General features: G+C 38.5%; 1 protein-coding gene and 1 pseudogene across 1 annotated transcript in view; both read left to right on the forward strand.

Moving 5' to 3' along the window:
- Nucleotides 1-10,617: 10,617 nt before the first annotated feature.
- Nucleotides 10,618-13,202, forward strand: LOC147853643 (uncharacterized; annotated as a pseudogene).
- Nucleotides 13,203-13,330: 128 nt separating this feature from the next.
- LOC147853644 (callose synthase 9-like) overlaps nucleotides 13,331-19,487 on the forward strand; it is a 36,299-nt gene continuing 30,142 nt past the window's right edge. The window contains exons 1-8 of the mRNA XM_087331824.1: nucleotides 13,331-13,724; nucleotides 17,066-17,163; nucleotides 17,251-17,354; nucleotides 17,653-17,758; nucleotides 18,766-18,876; nucleotides 18,966-19,085; nucleotides 19,170-19,268; nucleotides 19,343-19,440. Coding sequence (XP_087187950.1) covers nucleotides 13,529-13,724; nucleotides 17,066-17,163; nucleotides 17,251-17,354; nucleotides 17,653-17,758; nucleotides 18,766-18,876; nucleotides 18,966-19,085; nucleotides 19,170-19,268; nucleotides 19,343-19,440 — 932 coding nt within the window. The 5' untranslated portion in view covers nucleotides 13,331-13,528. The remainder of the gene's footprint in view (nucleotides 13,725-17,065; nucleotides 17,164-17,250; nucleotides 17,355-17,652; nucleotides 17,759-18,765; nucleotides 18,877-18,965; nucleotides 19,086-19,169; nucleotides 19,269-19,342; nucleotides 19,441-19,487) is intronic.

Genomic DNA, 19,487 nt, shown 5'->3' on the forward strand with positions numbered 1-19,487 from the left:
TTGTTGACCAGCCATGCCTTAAAGCAAAAATCTTAACCCAAAATTCTCATATATTCTTTGCTTCCTCAATGGGATGCCCATGCGATGTGTCTATGTGACCAAGGGCCGTGTGGTGCTTCAACTTTCAAGTCACTCCAGGCCCCGATATAAGTTGGATGTCAGTTATGTAAGAGGAACTAGGACTCCAAACCAAGGTGGGAGAGATGGCAATTGTACGAGAGGAACCAATACCCCATAGCATGTTGGGCAAAGCCAAGCTATCCCACTCGGAGAAAGCCAGTCTCGGGTACAAGTTCCAAATGAAATATGTGATGAATGTATGTGGAGAGGGCACCAAGAGTCGACCATCAATTTAAATCAATATGGATAGCTAAAGGAAATTCCGGGCCAAAAGAGGGCAATTAAAATGAAAGAGTAGAGGACCTCCTAAATAAGCCCAAGAAATAAGGGAAGGTATAAACTCTGAAGTTAAAGAGTAATAAGAATGGAAAGAATTTGATGATGGATAAATACAACATCAAAAGATACTGCCACTGAAAGGGAAGTCAATGCTATGGAAATAACCACAATAAGATTTCGTAGGACCGATGTGTCACGATGTGTAGGGACAAATTAAAACAATGGATCACAAGTTTGGAGCTTTATAAGATAGATATATCAATTGACAATCTAGAGCAAAGAATCAACAACCAGTTGATAGTTGTGATGTAGTGGGCAACATGGCCATAATTACACCTTGTCAACACAGCCATAGCGACGTGTGTATGCACAAAGTGGGTATGCCAAATGCACGTCTTAATCATGGTCTGCGTTATGCCTCTTCATGAAGGTTGTGTACAGGGTTGGATTGACTTTTACTCTATTGTTAGTAACATTGGTAGGAACTATTGCTAATTGTTCCTATGATTCTAACAATCACGTTAAGCACACAGACCAAATCTAATACCCTCTCTTACTATGGATGGTTATTTAGCTTGAAGACCACTTAATCTAAACATTTTAAAACACTTAATACATGTTTGAAAGAGCACAAAGAGAATTACTATGCATCCACTAATAATAATCGCACTTAATACATGTGATTATAAGGCTTATAGTAATACACATAGTGTTAATCTTGTGTGTGTGTGTGTGTGTGTGCGTTGCCACGTTGGGTCAACATGATGATCTAATGATCTCCTTCGCAACAGATTGTTGCATGTGATTGGGTGGACATGCACCCTTTTCGAGGGCAGAGCAGGCAAAAAGTGGGTGTAAACCACTCTCGAGCAAATCAAATGAATACAAACATCAATATTCCAATACCCTCCTTGATGTCGTGCAAGATCCATTGCACATTGTACAAGGTAGCTAGAATTCCTACTTGACCACTTTTGATTTTATGTTAGCCTCATGAAGCCTTTCTGGGGACTCTCTCATCCTCTCCACCTTCATACCTCTATTTGACTTTGATGCCAATTTTTTGACAAATCATGAAATTAGCAACACCTTAAATAATCTCAAAACCACGACGCGAATGTGACTTTAATCCCCAAAGATGACACTTCGTCTATTTCTAGCCAACCTCCAATTCATCGATGACCTTCCAATAAAAATAATTGAAGCTCACCGTGCCATAGTCACCACATGCAACAAATTGACATAGCATCTTTTGAGGCCTTCTTTGCATCTCACAAGAAATACAACCATGTTTCAAGCAACGAATCATGCCATTTTCCAACCTCAAATATCACCATGAAGATGATGTGATGGTGCATCTCATAACCTTCCTCATGACCTAATTAAATGAATCATGTCTCTAAGCATCTATCTCGGTCCCATTGACATGGAATACTCCTATATTGCCAAAATTTAGCTTACAATTGGACAATTGAGATGCTAGCTAGCTAGGGGCATTGTCCCTCAAACTATTTCCACACCTTGTATGGAATAGACATGGATTGCATGTGAACCTTCTAGTGGCGCAGTTTCTTGAAGGAAACTAACTCGTTTACGGGGCATATCAACGAATGCCGCCCGATAAAGGCTTATTATAGTTCTCCATTACATGTCTGAAGTTTGTGGCATTCAATTTCTTACCTAAGCTTGAAAGTTGGTCTACCTTTCTCTCTACTTTTTTCCATCTATTATCTTCAGCACCATAACAATTTCTATTGTTCTCTCCTCCCTCGTATCATGTAAAGAGAGAAGAAGTTGAGGACCAGTTACCTGAAGCCGAGTATGCTACCAATCTTATATCATAAAACATCATGCTCTCAATCTATGAAGTTGGGTTCTACAAAGAAGTAGGAATCCTGGGATGACAAGTAGATCAATACTTGATCAATACTTTTTGTATGCTTTCAGATCGGAGAGTAGATCTCACAGACCGAAATTTCTCGCATCAACATACCCTTACAGGTAGCTCACTCCAGAGGTTTGTTTTTCAACCTGTTCCATGATCTTCTCTGATCATGTCATTTATATGTGGCTGTTTCATCAGGCAAAAGAGAACTTTAGACAGAGTTTATAATTAAGTATTATGTTTTCTACATTTACCCAGGTCAATAAAACGACTTTATAACTCTTTTTTGAATCTAGTGACTATGAAACTGAGACAGCTGGCAAGTGCATTGGGTTACCCAAATCTCTCTATAATTTCAATTCCACATGACCTGTTATAATACCTATACTGAAAAGAAACTGTCAACCGACTCAATAGAAGTGATGCCGTCTTGATATTTAGTTGAATTCAGAGAGAAGCATTCTCTTCTTTCTCACAATCTTTTGGTGTTAGCAGCTTTGTAACAATATTATGAGCCCACTTGATAGCTTTAGATAAATTGGATGTAATTTCTAAGTTGGTTAAATGTTGTTTTGTTTCGCCATATGAAGTGGAGTGGTTAATGTTTGCACACTTCATTTGCAATGATCGGTGATCGAGTCAGACTCAATAGTGTATGTTATCTATTGTGTTGGTTCATGTGACTTGCAACTAAAGAAACTCATTTGATCTTGATTCTCCCGGGCACAAAACGGCATTAATTTGAACTTACGCTACTTATTCTTGCATATTTGGGCACTTCATGTAGGGTTTTGGCAAGGGGGCGGGGATGTGAGCTCATTACTTTATTGAGAATGAATGACAAATTAACCTTTCCAATCTGTAGTATATTCAATCTTTTGCATTTCGCATTGGTTTGTCAGTGCAGTGCCTTGTATTCTAATTATCTAATTTCTTCAGCATAGAATTAGATGTTCTTGTTAGAGTGTATTGAATCGATTCCCATAATAATTATGACTAGATGATTCTCAACTCAACTCCATGAAGGTCATGCTCAACCCTTCTTTTCCGTCAACTCATTTTATCATGCTCATGCCACCATCGACATATTGAAGCTAAGATGTTGTGATCTGAGTTGGGCTTCATCAACACCTCCATTGTGATCCTTGACTCCTACACCCAAACACCCCCTCGCTTCCAAATGTCATTCGAGCTATTCTCCATACCCTACACCTTCCACACTTCTAAACATCTAACCTACAAGCACTAAACCTTGCAAGCATGTGCGTATATGCACATACAATCCTACACACATTTACATGTGCATAAAAGAACACACGCACATTTACACATACAAAACACACACTCAAGATAGCCAATTTTACACATAAACTTACAACTCCACGCTCAAACACACCAATGCCCATATATGCACATACATTCACACACATTAGCCGATGCCATATTTCATTATTTAAAGGAAGTAAGTTGGGCTTATTAGAATCTATATTGTAAAGCAATGAACCCTTCGAAGATCATCATTACTATTATTTGGAGCAAAGAAGTAAACATTAACATACTCTTGATGAATAAAACTTTTCATGCTGGTGATTGTGATAATTTATCTCGCCGCATTATGCTACATAATCCAATCAAAACAATATTGAGCGAGGAGCAATTCCATATATGATCTACATCGTACACCTTCAAAACATTAGAGAATAAGAATTCGTTGAACAAGATAAAAACACACACATCCTTGATTAATATGGAGTCGTTTCATTTTTATAACTTTTTGCAATAGATGAACTTGCTAGAAGGTATGCTGAAAGAGTGTTTCATTTATTTGCCCAATTTGTTACACATCTAATGCCATTTCAAGTATTGAACAGAAATAATATTCCAAAAAGAAGGTTTTATAAAAGCACATTTTACAACAAAAGCATTCCACCACATCTTCGAGAACACTTTAACATACGAAAAGTATTGTCATTTTAGAAAGGATAATTAGTTGATATATCTATGCAAAGAGTACTAAAAATGGCAAGATAATCTAAACTACATGAAGATCTTACTTTAAATGCCAATATAATCCAAACTTCATGAAGATCTTCAAATTTGTCTTGTATGTCTATGAGACAATCGTTATAGATAACTTAAATAGTTGTGCACAAAAATATACTAAAAATTAAAGAATGTAACTTTTTCTCTCATGTGTGTTATGAATAGTTGTTTTGAAAACGATAGTGTTATATATTCTATAGGGAACATTGTGTACTTGTGTTTTAATTGAAAAAAGAAGAAGCTTTTGTGTGGCATCTACCTAAACTTGGATGACATTTGCATTACATGATATGAGGTCATTTAATATATTCAAAAAACCATTTTATGCAAGGGATCTTGACGGTATATAGAAAAAGTAAAAGTGTAATTTGCATAGGTTAGTATGTCATAGAACAAAAGTGCTTGGAACGGTACACATGAAAGTATATGGAAAGGATAGTGCGCAACATACACTACATAAGCAATAACCAATAAATTCCACTTGATTCGATTGTTGCCCATTGACATATAGAATGGGGGTAATAGTGGTGTATCCTATGATGGTGCCAATCAATGAGTGGCCTCACCTTTTTCTTTTTCTTTTTTCAAAAAAAAGATTCACCTTGTTATCAATGGAAAGATGCCCAAAGGCTACAAAGAACTCATACATTAAAACATAACCATTGTACCCTCATCAACCAACGTGTCGAATAACAAAAGCCCTCACACATCAACCTTACCAACTACATTTATACATAAAAAATCGGGGTCCTTCCAAGAAAGGGGGGTGGAAAAAGCCAACTTGGTGGAGCATATCTCCACTTTATTCTCTCCCCATAAGTGGTGAAGACCTTTGCCTTTGTCCACATTTCTCTTGTGAAACACAACATTAGGCTCACTAGTTATTGCCTCATATTAACCTCTTAGAGTATGAAAAAGCATCTACCATATATCCTTGACTAACTCAATCGCATTTTGTTTGATTTTTTGAAACACACATTTACATATTGCCCTTCACAATACCCGAACTACTAAAGAAGATATCGTAGACCAAACATTGTCCTCTACCAAACAACGGATGGCTACAGTAGTATAAGAGACATCCAATACTTGTCTTCCATCAGAGACGAGAAGAAAATCAATACATCCCTTTCCATATTATGTATTTCTTCACCTTTATATTCAAATTATTGTAATATATTGAAGTCAAAGAAGATACATATGGATAATGGAAAGACATCAAAACTATCTAGAGGGAAAATGCAAAGACATTGGCAAACCAAAACAAGAGGGCGACAAGTAGAGAGATAATGAGACAACACATTTCTTCCGTGTTTTTTGTGTTTTTATTTTTCCAAAAAAAAAACTACTTCCATTAGTTAAGGTAATGTACATAGGATAATATACAACTCATATCTTACAAGCCAACTTGCATGTCGAAAATAAAACAACGTGTGTAAAGGAAACAACAAAAAAACTCCAAAACACAACATTATTCGATGAGCATAGCATTACTCGACAACATACCCTCCACGTAATGCATCATACAACCCAAATTCAGCATAACCATCCTCCACTCTCTTCTCATGGCAGCACTCATCTATATGTTAGGCACACTCGGAGGGAACAACCACCGCGGTGGTTGATAATTCCACTTCGCTTTGCCATCCACCATATGCAGCATTGAAGAACTGCTCCATTTTAGAAGGAACCGAGCTCTAGCTTCTTCACTTGTGTAAAAGGGCCCTTTAAGGCATTCAAACTCTCCTCATAACATAGAAATTAGATTAAACCAAATCATCATTAAACTCTCAGTCGGGGGCGTACGCTTACCTGAGAAGGTCTCCTTGCACCTAGATACCCACACTTGCCAAACCGTAAGGCCGACCACTAATAACCATATGTCCACGTAGCATTCCTGTATGTAGAATGAACCTCCTCGTGTTGGTGTTTATTGTGTTTTCGCATGTATGTATTCTTCATAAAATCGTTGACTTATATCGTATAACCTCAATTTTGAGAAAGTGTTCTACGATTACCTCTTGAAGTTTTTGAATGACTTGGTCCCTTCACTTTGATGATAATTTATGAGCTTGGCCAAACAACTGGGTTCACTTTGTCAAAGACATGAGAATGAAATATAGACACGAGAAAACAAAAAATACCTAAAACAAATAAAGAAATAAATTTGACAATATGAAAATGTTCAACGACATCTTATTACATGAGGATGGTCGTAAAACTCTTAGTAGTATCATGTGTCACGAGAGGGATGTTCATGACACTATTCACAATGTCTCGCCATAAGAGATAGATGATCATGGCTAATACTAGAACGAGCTTACTTTACTAACTACATGTGAAAGTAGATTGTATTTTCCTGTTTTTATAGGTTTAATATTTTGAGACTTCATCAAGAACTATACTCGTATTCATCGCACACTTACACTCGTGGCAAAAACTTGCCTATAACATGCATGTAATTTTGATAAATTATTGAGAGTGATGTTTTATCAAGTAAAAATAGTTAGGAACAATTACATACATTTTCTTCATAATATGTCTAAATAAGTGCCTTGAAGGTGGAAATGGATGCCAATGATCTTAACATATGTAACACCAAAATCAAGACGCTAGCATACACATTTTTAAGCGATAGACTAATAGTGAATGTCAGAATTTTACCCGTTAAAAACTTGGTGCCATTCTTTATATGCGTAAAGTTGAGGAAATTCCACTTCTAATGGACATTGGACACAATGCATTCTATTAGAATGATTCTCAGTCAATTGGAAACCAATGCACGTGTCTTGCCGTAATGTTTTTTTTAATGGAAACATCATTTTGAGGTATGTGAGAGTCACACACTTTCTAAAGTGTAAATATTCGTTCACAAGAGGGCTTCCAACTGCTTTACTTTGAAGATTGCAACAATATACATCACAACATGAAAGTGTGTTTACACTTATACATTGTATAAGAAGGTTTGGATTTTTAGATAAATTATTGTTTATATATTCATGACGTTATAATATGTGTGTAGTGGCAAAGCTTGTGCTCTACTATGTGAATTGTATTGTATGTTATTGGTTAAAGTTGATAGAATTGGGTTTGATGTTATGTTCAATACAAAATCTCATTCCAAAATTGGTCATTCAAAAGCAAGTACAGAGACAAACTCTCTCATTTTATGTATGGTTTGTGATAATGCACCATCCTATGCAATTTCTGGTGTCAACCAAACAATTATATAAACAATGATCCATGTATAAGTGAGAGTATGATTACAAATGTTATCATCTTCTAAGCAGCCTCACATAACCTACGAGAACAAAAAGTGATTACATCTTTAAGGGTAGACTCGTATTCGAGAAGGAAACAAGGAAAAAAGAAATTATCATGCACAAATGTTGAATGGACCTGTGGAATGAGAAGTGAAACATTCACGTGTGCATGTGTGGAGTCGATTAACTTTTCTTCATGTTCGAAAATTTTACTAATGATTGTTACAATGGGCAGTGCATTGTGACCGTGAGAAAAAAGCATGTAAAAATTCCACTCGATTGCGATAGTGGGAGGAATGCATGTAAAGATTGGGAACATGTGGAAAGCAAACTCAGTTGTGGCGGGCATTGCTCAATGGATGTATTCCTCTAAACATTTTGTATATGCACAACAATTCATATGGTCATGGCAAGATGATGCATTATCTTTTTTTGAGTTGGTACCATCAAGTTATCGAGAACTTTGTAATTCATTACAAAATGAATTGCTTGTTTCTTCTAGACTGTTGCATTGGCATGGAAAAGCGAAGTTGAGATATCAATTTAATTGTTTACTTTGATTGGGGTTTGTATACTTGGGAGATGTGATTGATAATGAATCTCAAACTTGTTAGAATTCGAAAATGCTAAGCGATGGGTATGTATTTCCCTAATTTATGGATTTATTAGTGAGAAATTACAAGATATACCATTGTTGCATGGATATTTGCAAATGAAAACAAATGTTGTGCCTTGGATGAATTGGCGTTTAAAGGACGATATGTGTTTGTTACAAGTCACTACAAATGTATTGTATTGTCATGGAAGTACTCTATTGGAGATTTGGCAAGTTCCAACCCATTGTTATTCAAGGCCTCAACATTGGGTTTATTGCTTAGTATGTTTCAAAATGGGCCAAATGATGAGTTGAAGATATTGTTCTAAATTTTACGATATTGAGGAATATGTGTAGTGCTTTCATGTTTCATGGTAGACATGGGGGTGAGGGCGTATGTAAAGAAGTTGAAAGGCATTCTCATGAGGAATGTCCGGATGTTAAAGAGAACATGTGGGGATAATTTCCTCTAAGTGCATAATATTCGAGGATTCTAATGGCTTCACACGATGTCCCTTTCCCTACATATAGGTAGGTAGAGAGAAGACTAAGTTGTTCTAACAAGTGGAATTTACGTACAATTCATATACTAATTGTGTGCTTTTACCTAAAAACAGAAAGAGAGAGAGAGAGAGAGAGAGAGAGAGAGAGAGAGAGAGAGAGAGCTTTTACCTTTAGCAAGATTGGAGAGATGCTCTCTCTCGTTCACTCACAAGCAAAGAGCAAAGGCAAAAAGCAAAAAACAAAGAGCAAAGAGCAAAGAGCAAAAACCAAAAACCAAAAACCAAAAAAATGCTCCTCTATTACTAAAGGTATCCGATATACTTTTCTTGGTAGAAACACATCAGAGCCCAAATAGAGGACTCCCACGGGTCGAAGGATTCCGTTGGGAGTCCGCTTTTAGACAAACCTCACGTCGACACGCTACTAGGGGATCTGGAGGTGTCGCGATACTATTTCGTAGAGAGCTACATAATAGGATAGAAATAATGAAGATAGACCCAGAAGCTCGTTTTATGTGGGTGAAAGTCTCCACAAGCAAATACCATGCAGTATTTTTCGCCATTTGTTACTTTCCCCCAAAAGGATCCCGTTATAATATTAATGGCTTGACGAGATTAGTCGATGAAGGAATGCCACATGGGCCTTCTCCATACGAACCCCTATCGGATGACATAATCCGATATTCTTCCCAAGGAGAAGTATTTCTTGTAGGAGACTTCAATGCGAGAACCCAATCCCGACAATGCACAGTATTTCAGATGAATAGAAACCTAGAAATGGTAAATGTTGATCCTTTAGACATAGGCACCACACGTAGATCAAAGGATCAAGGTGCGGACGCCACGAGCTTTGGCCATCATCTGCTCGAACTTGGCAGTCGGCACCAGATGGTCATATATAATGGTTTAGCTAAGTGGCCGGGCTCGGAAGAGCTCACATGTTTCCCACATGGAGGAGGGGAAAGCACAATTGACTATCTAATAGGGCGCCCGGAAGCTACCCACATGATTAACTCCTTCCGAGTGGCCCCATGCCCTATTGGCGCAGACCATAGTTTCTTATACTTCGAGCTAAAATGTGATATCTCTAAGGTCACCAAGTCTAGTCAACCATGCCATGACACCACAATACATTTCACACATGAGCTCTCTGACATATACTCTCAACATGTTCAGGCCCATCTCCCCTCCATTGATCCCTCTCTACCGTTAGAAAGCCTTAGTATAAAACTCACACACATCCTTCACTCCGCAACAGCTAGCAGTTTCCCATATACAAAACACTCAAATCAAGCTAGATCAGGATCAATGCCACAAAATAAATGGTATGACGAGGATTGTAGGGACCTACATAGACAACTTACAGTATCGCAACTCAATGGTAGTATTACCTCCATACCAGCTCGCAAAGAAATGCGTAAGATGACACGTCGTAAGAGACGAGTGTGGGAGGCATCCCAATACTGGGAACTCTACCATATGCTCATGAGTAGCAATTGCGCCACGACATGGAAGAGACTACGGGAGCCAAGACCACAAACACCCATCGAAGATCCCGAAACTTGGCACACATATACAGAGAGACTTTACCAAATCCCAAACCAACCACCTTTTCCAATGCCTTCCACACCCCGGCCTACCACGGGGACACTTTTCACGACCTCTAGGGTCATGAAGGTCATAAAGAAATTACAACATAGGAAGTCCATGGACCACACAAGATTGCGAGCTGAACACATTATATATGCGAGAGAGTGCCTAACTCCCTTGCTAACTCTAATCTTCAATCGTGCCCTTGCAGAGGGTTTTCCACCACAGTGGACTATGAATACAGTGACCCCCATACATAAAGGGGGGGACCCCATGAACCCAAATACATATAGGACCATTATGATAGGCCATACCCTTGCTAAGTTATATGGTGCAGTAATGGAAGCAGAGCTTAGCGACTACATGGAGACCCTAAACCTTCGTGCACCTGAACAGGCTGGCTTTAGACGAGCCTTCTCCACTATTGATCACATCTTCACACTTAGATGCCTAATTGACCAAACTAGGGCTCGCAAGAAGAGATTATATTGTTTTTTTGTGGACTTCTGCAAAGCCTTTGACACAATCCCTAGAGATCGGTTGTCTGATAGACTTAAAAGCTTGAGGATACCAGATGATATGGTATGGGCCATGTACGCACTATATGAACAAGTGTCCGGGTGTGTCCGATGCCCAGGTGGCCTATCCAATCGTTTCACTAGCACTATTGGTGTAAAACAAGGTTGCCCCCTATCACCGACGCTTTTTGGGATCTACATTGTTGAGATCACAGATTTTATTGCTCGTGAGGGAGGCACCGGAGTGGTCCTTGGGGATACGCAGGTTCGTATCTTGCTCTATGCGGATGACATAGTTTTGCTCTCTGAATCCGAACACGACCTACAGAGGCACCTTAATGCCTTAGATGACTTTTGTGTACAACGAGGATTGGTAGTGAATCTAGGGAAAATGAAAGTCCTTATCTTCCACACATCGGCCCAAGTTAGAGCTAAGTGTCACCTAACTATCTCCCATAGCCCAGCCGAGGTGGTTGGATCGTACGTCTATCTCGGAGTCACTTTTAGTGCCCGCTCAGGTAAATTTTCGATGACATAGGTAGCGAAGGATAGACTCACGAGAGGACATGCATCCCTCTCACTCCTAGAGAGACAATGCCACCAAGCACACTTTCAAGAGCCACGGACTAAAGGGTGGCTCTTTGACTCATTAGTGACCCCCTCCCTCATGTATGCATCAGCGGTTTGGGCTCCAGGATTACCATCCTTCATGTGGACGCAATTAGAGAGACCATTGGTGATGATGCTATCCCGCCAACTCCGAAGCAAATCGACTATACCACATGACATTATTAGGGCCAAGTTCACGTTACCCCCAATGCTAGTAGAGGCACTTTTTCAACTTGTAGTCTTTATTGATAGGATACATAGCCAACCACATGATAGAATGTCTCATCAAGCCTTTAAGGCCTCTCGATCATTGTATGAGTCCGGCTATACTAGCTCATGGTATGGCATGATGGTGACTTGGCTTCTTGCGAATGGTCTAGACATTAATAACCTATCTCCCCTTAGGTACAACCACACGAGTGATAACACCTTAATCTCTCATGAGAACCGCAATAAAGTAATACGCCAAGAAATATGGCAAATTTACACTCGGTGTAAATGGATCACCCCACTAGAGCCACTCCCATCTAAAATGTCGTACTATAAGAAACACTTCATGCACTTCTCTGAGTTAGGTTTTATCACGCGGCCAAAATATCTAGATGTATTCTTACCACATGCACTAAGGGTTGCCATTGGACAACTTAGAATATCATCTCACCAACTTGAGATTGAGAATGGCCGTACTAGTGGAGTCCCTAGGGAGGAAAGGATATGTAGGTTATGTCACATAGAGATAGAGGATGAGTACCACTTTACATGCAAGTGTCCAACCTATGTCGAGATAAGGGCAAAATACCAAGACATACTTGGTCCGTCTCCCACCCTCTCCAAACTATTAGATACTCTAGATATAAAGAAATTAGGCAAATACATTCTAGAGCTAAAACAACACAGAGAGAATAAATTACAAAATGTTGACAATAATGTTGCTAATGATCACGAACATGTAACAAATGCAGTTTTTCAGGAACCTGAGGAGACAACGAATGCCGACACACTTGCACCACTCGGCCTTTCCATTGATGAGGCAGAAAACCAGAGAAGAACCAGACGTCCTCGGGTGCCGGATTTCAAAGCAACTCAATGTGATGTGGAAGCAATATTGAAAATAAGGGAACGTGAGCTACACCGACTAGAAGCCATGGCTAGGGCACTCTCTACATTGGAACCCACATCAAGACCCTTTGACCCCCCACTTCTTTTCGAGAGGCTTGGGTGGAAATAAAATTAGGCTTAGTGTATAGTCACTTTCGAGTATACTACATATTGTACACTACTAGAACTCTTTTAGTTTAAGTTCTATTTTTTTTTACTTAATTTTATTTTAGTTATGATGACTGGATAAATATTCTATTGTTGTAAACCAATTGTCTCATGGGCCAAATTTGGCCTTAGAAGACGTTAATATATCTTTCTTTCTTTCTCTCTCTCTCTCTCTCTGGGTTTTCTTTTGCTTCTTTTTCTTCTTCTTTCGGCCCCTCCATTTCGTTTATTTTATTTTCCCTCCCTCATTCCTCGTTCTGCGCGCCCGCGCGTGTCTCAGACAGATAGGTCAGTCTGAGTTTGCAGTGTCTGCACAGTCTCCTCCCACCTTCAGCTCCGCCATAGCTGATCTGTTGTCGACTACGATGACGACGACGACGACGACGACGACGACGACGACGAATGAGAAATAGAAGGAATGACACCATAATCACTGCAAGAAGAAGGAGAAGCGGAACCCGTCTCTCATCTCTCCGCCATAGATGGTCTGCAGACGACGACGACGACGACGACGACGACGACGACGAATGAGTAGAAGAACAGAGATGAAACCATAATCCCTGCCAGAAGAAGGTGAAAACGGAACCTCTCTCCTTTCTATCTTCCTCCTCCCAAATTCAGCTCTCCTCTGCAGAACTTGAACTGACACATTCACCTCTCTGCTTGTGTAAAGAAGAAGAAGAAGAAGAAGAAGAAGAAGAAGAAGAAGAAGAAGAAGAAGCCGTTCTCCTTCGCCCAGCTTCTCTACCTGAAAAGAAATCATAACATCCGTGCAACAGAAACCTACTTTCTTCAATCAGTCTTGCTGCACGATGCTTCCTTAGCCTCTCTTTGTGTGTGTTCCTCTCATTTTCATTATGGATCCAAGCCGTGACAGATATCTGCTCAACTGGAAACGCCTCGTTCTTTCTGCACTCAATCCTCGCTCCTCTCGACCCGGTGCCACTGATCTCCCTAGTTCAGTTCCAGCTTCTCTTGCTCGCAACAACATTGACACGGTCCTCGAAGTAGCTAATGCAATACAGTACGCAGATGCCAACGTTTCTCGCATCCGTAAGTGAAAACCACTTCCTTCTTCTTTCTCTCTCACATTTCCTACTTTGTTAAGGTTTGTCATTCTATCTGTTTATGTCCGAGCAATAAAGACAAATTTTCTTAGTAAGAGCTTCTTTTCCTTTTCCTATCCTTCTCTTTCTTCCGCCCCCATGCTTCCATCTCCTCCTTTCATCTTCTTTCGGTCTCAGTTGTGTCCATGAGAAATTCAAGCAAATGGAATATTGCTTTGCCTTTGTCCACCTCATCGCATCAAAACATACTTTTCCTTTCTCACTATGTTGTGGATTCTGTACGTGCATGTGAAAGATCAAGGGGGATCACAGGGGTCTTGACAGGTAGTTATGTTCGGCGATGTCTCTTTTTGAGTTTGATGCAGTTGAATGTGTCTTTACATGCACTTCTTTTCTATGTATGAATTGGTTTACATGTATACGGATATGTATGTTTTTGTAAATGTGTATAGCTGATGTAGTTGTAGAAGTATGTATGCATGTATTAAAGTGTACATGTTTTCATGTGCTCATGTAGGTATTGTTTTGTGTAAGAGCAGACGAATGTGCATGTTATGAATGTGCGTGCATGTCCATATTTGTACGATTGAGAAATTTCTTATATAAACATGTATATGTGTATTATTTGTGCGTAATGGTGAAAGTAAGTGAGTGCGTGTGAATGTGTATTTTTTTCTTTATATATGTGTGTTAGTGCGTGTAACTGTGTAATTGTGTATAGATGCGTGTTTGGCTTTATGTATGAGTGTATGCTTGTAATGGAGTAACCCTAGGAAATGGAACTTTAGGGTATGTTAACTGTGTGTAGTATTAGTAGGAAGGTAATGAGGGTTAGGGTGTTCGGTATGAGCAATCATCCGTTGTGTGCATTGTCGCTTTGTAGAGAGTTGTAATTTGCGCAATTGTTGCTCACCAATCGCCTTTTAGTTAGGAGTTGTTGAATTGCTTTTAATCTTTGTTTAGTTCTTGCAATCGTCTCTTCCAACAATCTGTTGGAGTGAACAATAGTTGTTTTTGCCGTTGTCTGTATAGAACTTCTCGTATCATAGTTGTCACATCATGGTCATCATTTCAATGAGTTGTTGGTCTGCACGAATTGATGAAGCTACAAATCATCAAAAGACATGGATAGTCAGAGTGCACATCGTCAAAAAGCACAGTTTGTCAAAGTGTGAGTCATTGGAAGGCATGGATTTTACAAACTCATTATTCATCAAAGTATATATGAATCTTTGAAAGCACAAATTCAACAAACACACGGGTCTTCTAAGCATGAATTGTCGAAGAGCACAGATCGTTGAACTTGCAACTCCTCACTCGTGAATTGTTGGAGTCAGGTGTTGCCTCGTTATGAAACTTCCATGACTTGCTGATTTAGAGGAGTTTTCTCTTTTTGAAAACTTGGATCATCAAACTCACGATTCATTGGAGTATGATTTGTCGAAGAGGATGGATTATTGAACCTGCAATTCGTGGAGGTACGAATCACCAAAAAGCACGGATCATTGAATCCATGATTTGTTGATGTTAGAAGTTGCCTCTTTATGAAACTTCCATGAAGTGTTGATTTTAGAGGAGTAGTCTCTTTCCGGAAACTTGGATGATTTTTGATTTCTTTGAAAATCAAGAATCATTGTCGGGGAGGAGGAAACCATTAACCCTGCAACAACGAGATTTTTGCAAAGTTACAGCATGATGGCAAACATGTTGACCCACCTGTAGGATTAGCCAATGAACTTGTTCTTTCAGATAGACTTGAAGTTCGATGCATGAAAATTCATGAAACATCACACCCTTAAACACAAGTTTTGGATTTCGGGGAATGCTCTATCATCTACACGGAACTTGATATAAGACTGAAGGTAGATAAAAAAGGTGGTCATAATTCCTGTGATTGCAAGCCAATGCAGATCAATCTAAGCAAAATTACACATTGATTCCTTGCGTACATAATGGAGAAAAAAAGTAACATAAAAGAGAAACTGGGGGGGTGGTTGTATGCTTGATTTGGCTTGGCAAGTCTACGGTCAATGGCCTCACTATGTTGGTTGTTGTAAGCTTCCAATGTGCCCTTGTGATTTGTTACCTTGTCAATACCTCCTGAACAAAGTTTAGGGATTTAGTCATATAAAATTTGCTGCTTTGACAATGAGCTGTCTCCCTTCTTTTATGCCTTTACGAGCTCTCTACCTGCTGGATGTTAGCATGCATTGCCATGTGTCCAAAGTGTGCAATTATCTTGATATGCAGTTTATGAAAATTTCTGACATTGGTATTTTCCGTTTCTGTTGCTATTGTCTACAATTCAAACATTATTCTATTTGATATAGAGTTGATAAAGTCTTCAACATTCACTCATAACTCCTTTCATTTCTCACATTTTTGTTTGTAACATTTGTCTTTTATGTTTTGATTTGTCATTTCGAACATTTCAACAGTGTATGTACTCGATGAATTTGTTTTATCTTTGCAGCATTGTAATCAAAGCTGCTTGGTGAATGATGCATCGTCTTTTATCATTAAGCACTTTTCCTTTCTCTCAGTTTTTGATCTTTCTTTTTCTCTGTATTTTGGCCTCTTAAAAGACGTTAATATATCTTTCTTTCTGTATTTAACATTCGCCTTTCCTTTTCTGTTGTACCTTTGAGAAATTCAAAATATAGTTTTTACCTGTTATGGAGTTTACTGAGTTAAAGGAAATTTACTCCTTTGTAAAATCAAAATTGGTGATGAATGATGCATTATCATCTCTTGTAAAGATGCACACTTAAGATGTACACATGTGGTGTGTGTACAATGTACTTTCTGTTCTCTGATAAGCAAAAGAAAATATGTATCTTGATCATGTATGCCTTGTGTGAACTAGCAGGGGAGATATTTAGATTATGTCATGTTATCTGATATGAGGGAATATAGATGCCCAATGGAACCATTGTTAGTAAATTGGAAATCAAACAGATCAATTCAGAAATTCTTGTGATTATAGACAAACAATATGTGACTCAGTACTGATATAAACTGGAGGTAAAATGCCTGTTTATATTCCTCCTTATCTTCTGTCTGTAAAACTGTGATAACATAGGGTGAATTTGACACCAATTCACAACCTCATCCGGGAAGATATGTTAATAAACCAAGCACATATTCTATGAGAGTTTCCTGATCTAGTCAATTGAGAATGACTAGTACAAGCTGAATATGTGCTGTTTCTGGAAAAACACAAACTCATTGGCTTTAATATCCAATGTTGTTGGGCCAAATTCTTTAACAGTTCCTTTATTTCCTGCTAAGAAGGATGATGAATGAATTTTCTGATTTTCCTTGCAGTTTGTGAGCATGCTTATTCTCTCTCTCAGAGCTTGGATCCCAAAAGTCAGGGGAGGGGTGTTCTGCAGTTTAAGACAGGATTGATGTCGGTGATAAAGGTATTCTTTTTGTTGTAAGCGAGCTTTATTTATGTATTTCACAGTTTAATATTACAACAAAAATGCCATATGTTTTCCTTCCTGCAGCAAAAGCTAGCCAAGAAAGATGGTACCGATTTTTATCGCGAGCAAGATATCATAACTTTACAAAACTTTTACAGAATTCAGAAGGACCAGCTAGCTGAATCTGGGTATGCTACTTATCTTATACCATACATCATGCTCTCAATTTATGAATTGGGTTCTGGAAGGAAGTCAAATTACAGGTCAATGTTGAATCTATCCTGGGATGATGGGGAGACAGGACTGGTGTATAAAGAGCTTGTTATTGGTGGTCTGAACACAGAGGGTGTTCAGACCATGGTTTGGTTGTATCTTTGTGTCAAGGAAGAGACAGATATCTTGATATCTGGCAAACATATTCTGACAATGAGTATTTTTATAATTTTCTGGATGACAGGTAGATTATCATTTTTTGCATTTTTGCAGATTGGAGAATAGATCACAAAGACGAAAATTTTTTACTACTTTACGGGTTTTAAGGGATGTTATAAATGCTCTTGCATCAACATACCCCACACAGCTCACTCCAGAGGTTTGTTTTCAACCTGTTCCATATTCTGATCATGTCTGTGATATATGGCTGTTTCTTCAGGCAGAAGAGAACTTTAGGCAGAGTTTATAATGAAGTATTTTGTTCTCTACATCTACCCAGATTAATAAATTTATTTCATAAGTCTTTTTTTAATCTAGTGACTTGAAGTCATGCACAAAGGCTCTTACTCTCTAGACAACTATGATACTGAGACAGCTGGCAGTGCATTAGGGTCACCCACTTCTCTCTAATTTCAATTCCACATAGCCTGTTTTAATATAGTGAAACCCTGTTGGCCAACTCAATGGAAGGAATGCCCTCTATGTAGCATGTATTTAGTGATATCTAATTTGCCCAGTCAGATTGGTAATGCTTAAAATAAGAGTTTCTCTTTTTAGTGTAAGGTGCTCTCTCTTAAAAGACGTTGAAATATCTTTCTTTCTTTCATGTCTGGTGAAATTCTTTGTTTCTGGGGCAGTCTTTTGTTTTTCATTATTAGATTTAGCTGAATTCAAAGAGAAGCATTAGTCTGGCAACCTTATAGTGGTAGCTGCTTGATAACAGTAGTATGGACCAAATTAGATTTAATTTTCAAGTTGGTTAAATGTTGTCTTGATTCACCATATGAATTGGTTAATGCTGCACACCTCAGTTTTAGTGATTGAGTTGCACTCAATAGTATATGCTGTTTATTGCACTGGTTCATGCTACTTGCAACTGAAGAAACTTAGCTGATTTTGATTTTCCAGTGTAAAATGGCACTGATTTACATGCACATGTGTGTGTGCAACCAAATTTCATAATTTTGGCCTGTTCATGTAGGGTTTGGCAGGCTAGAAAAATGTGAGCGATGTACTTTTTTGAGAATGACAAATATTCCTTTCCAGTTGATAGTATCAATCTTTTGCCTGTGATCTAGTTTCTTTGGTATAGAGCTAGTTGTTGTTGTTACCATATAAATCAATTCCCATAATTATGAGTGGCTTATTCTCATCAATTTCTCTCAGTTTAAGAAGGAAATGGAATTAGATGCGAAGACTTCTGAGGCATTCCAGCCATATAATATCTTGCCTCTAGAAGCACCTGGTGTTTCCGATCAAATTCTTAATTTACCAGAGGTATAAGAGTCTACAATGAATTTTGACGTCTACAACAAGCTAAATTTAGATAAATTTCATTGGGTTTCTTTTATGAAATAATTTGCCAGATAAAAGCTGCACGGTTAGCAATTCAATGTGACGGTTTGCGATTCGGTGATAATTTTGATGTGCCTCAACATCGGAAGCCTGATATATTTGATGCACTTCACTATGCTTTTGGATTCCAAGTATGTAAGAGTTGCAAACTTTTGTGATGCAATCGATAATTTGTGTGCTCTGTGTTAAATCCAGTTTCTGGTAACTCTTTGCAGAATGACAATGTCAGAAATCAGCGAGAGCATTTTGTTCTTTTATTAGCAAATGCACAATCTCAACGGAATGATTCAAATGTTCCCAGAGGTTTAGATCAGGTATTGAGAACATATTGATAACACAAGTGTTGGCGTGTGGCCTTTGGTTAAAGTACTTCTTTGATGATAATAAGGAGTTAGATGAAGATGTGATCAAGAAGCTCTGCAGTAAGATCCTTGATAATTATGAGAAATGGTGTCGCTACATCAGAAAGTCTTCTGTTTATGGACGGTATTGCTGATATTCGGTACTTTTTAGGACTCAAGCTCCGCGGATTT

This window comes from Azolla caroliniana, unplaced genomic scaffold (genome assembly GCF_043228905.1).
Source record: "Azolla caroliniana isolate FFs.n. ecotype wild unplaced genomic scaffold, voAzoCaro1.0.p SCAF_16, whole genome shotgun sequence".
In the NCBI taxonomy this organism is placed as follows: Eukaryota; Viridiplantae; Streptophyta; class Polypodiopsida; order Salviniales; family Salviniaceae; genus Azolla; species Azolla caroliniana.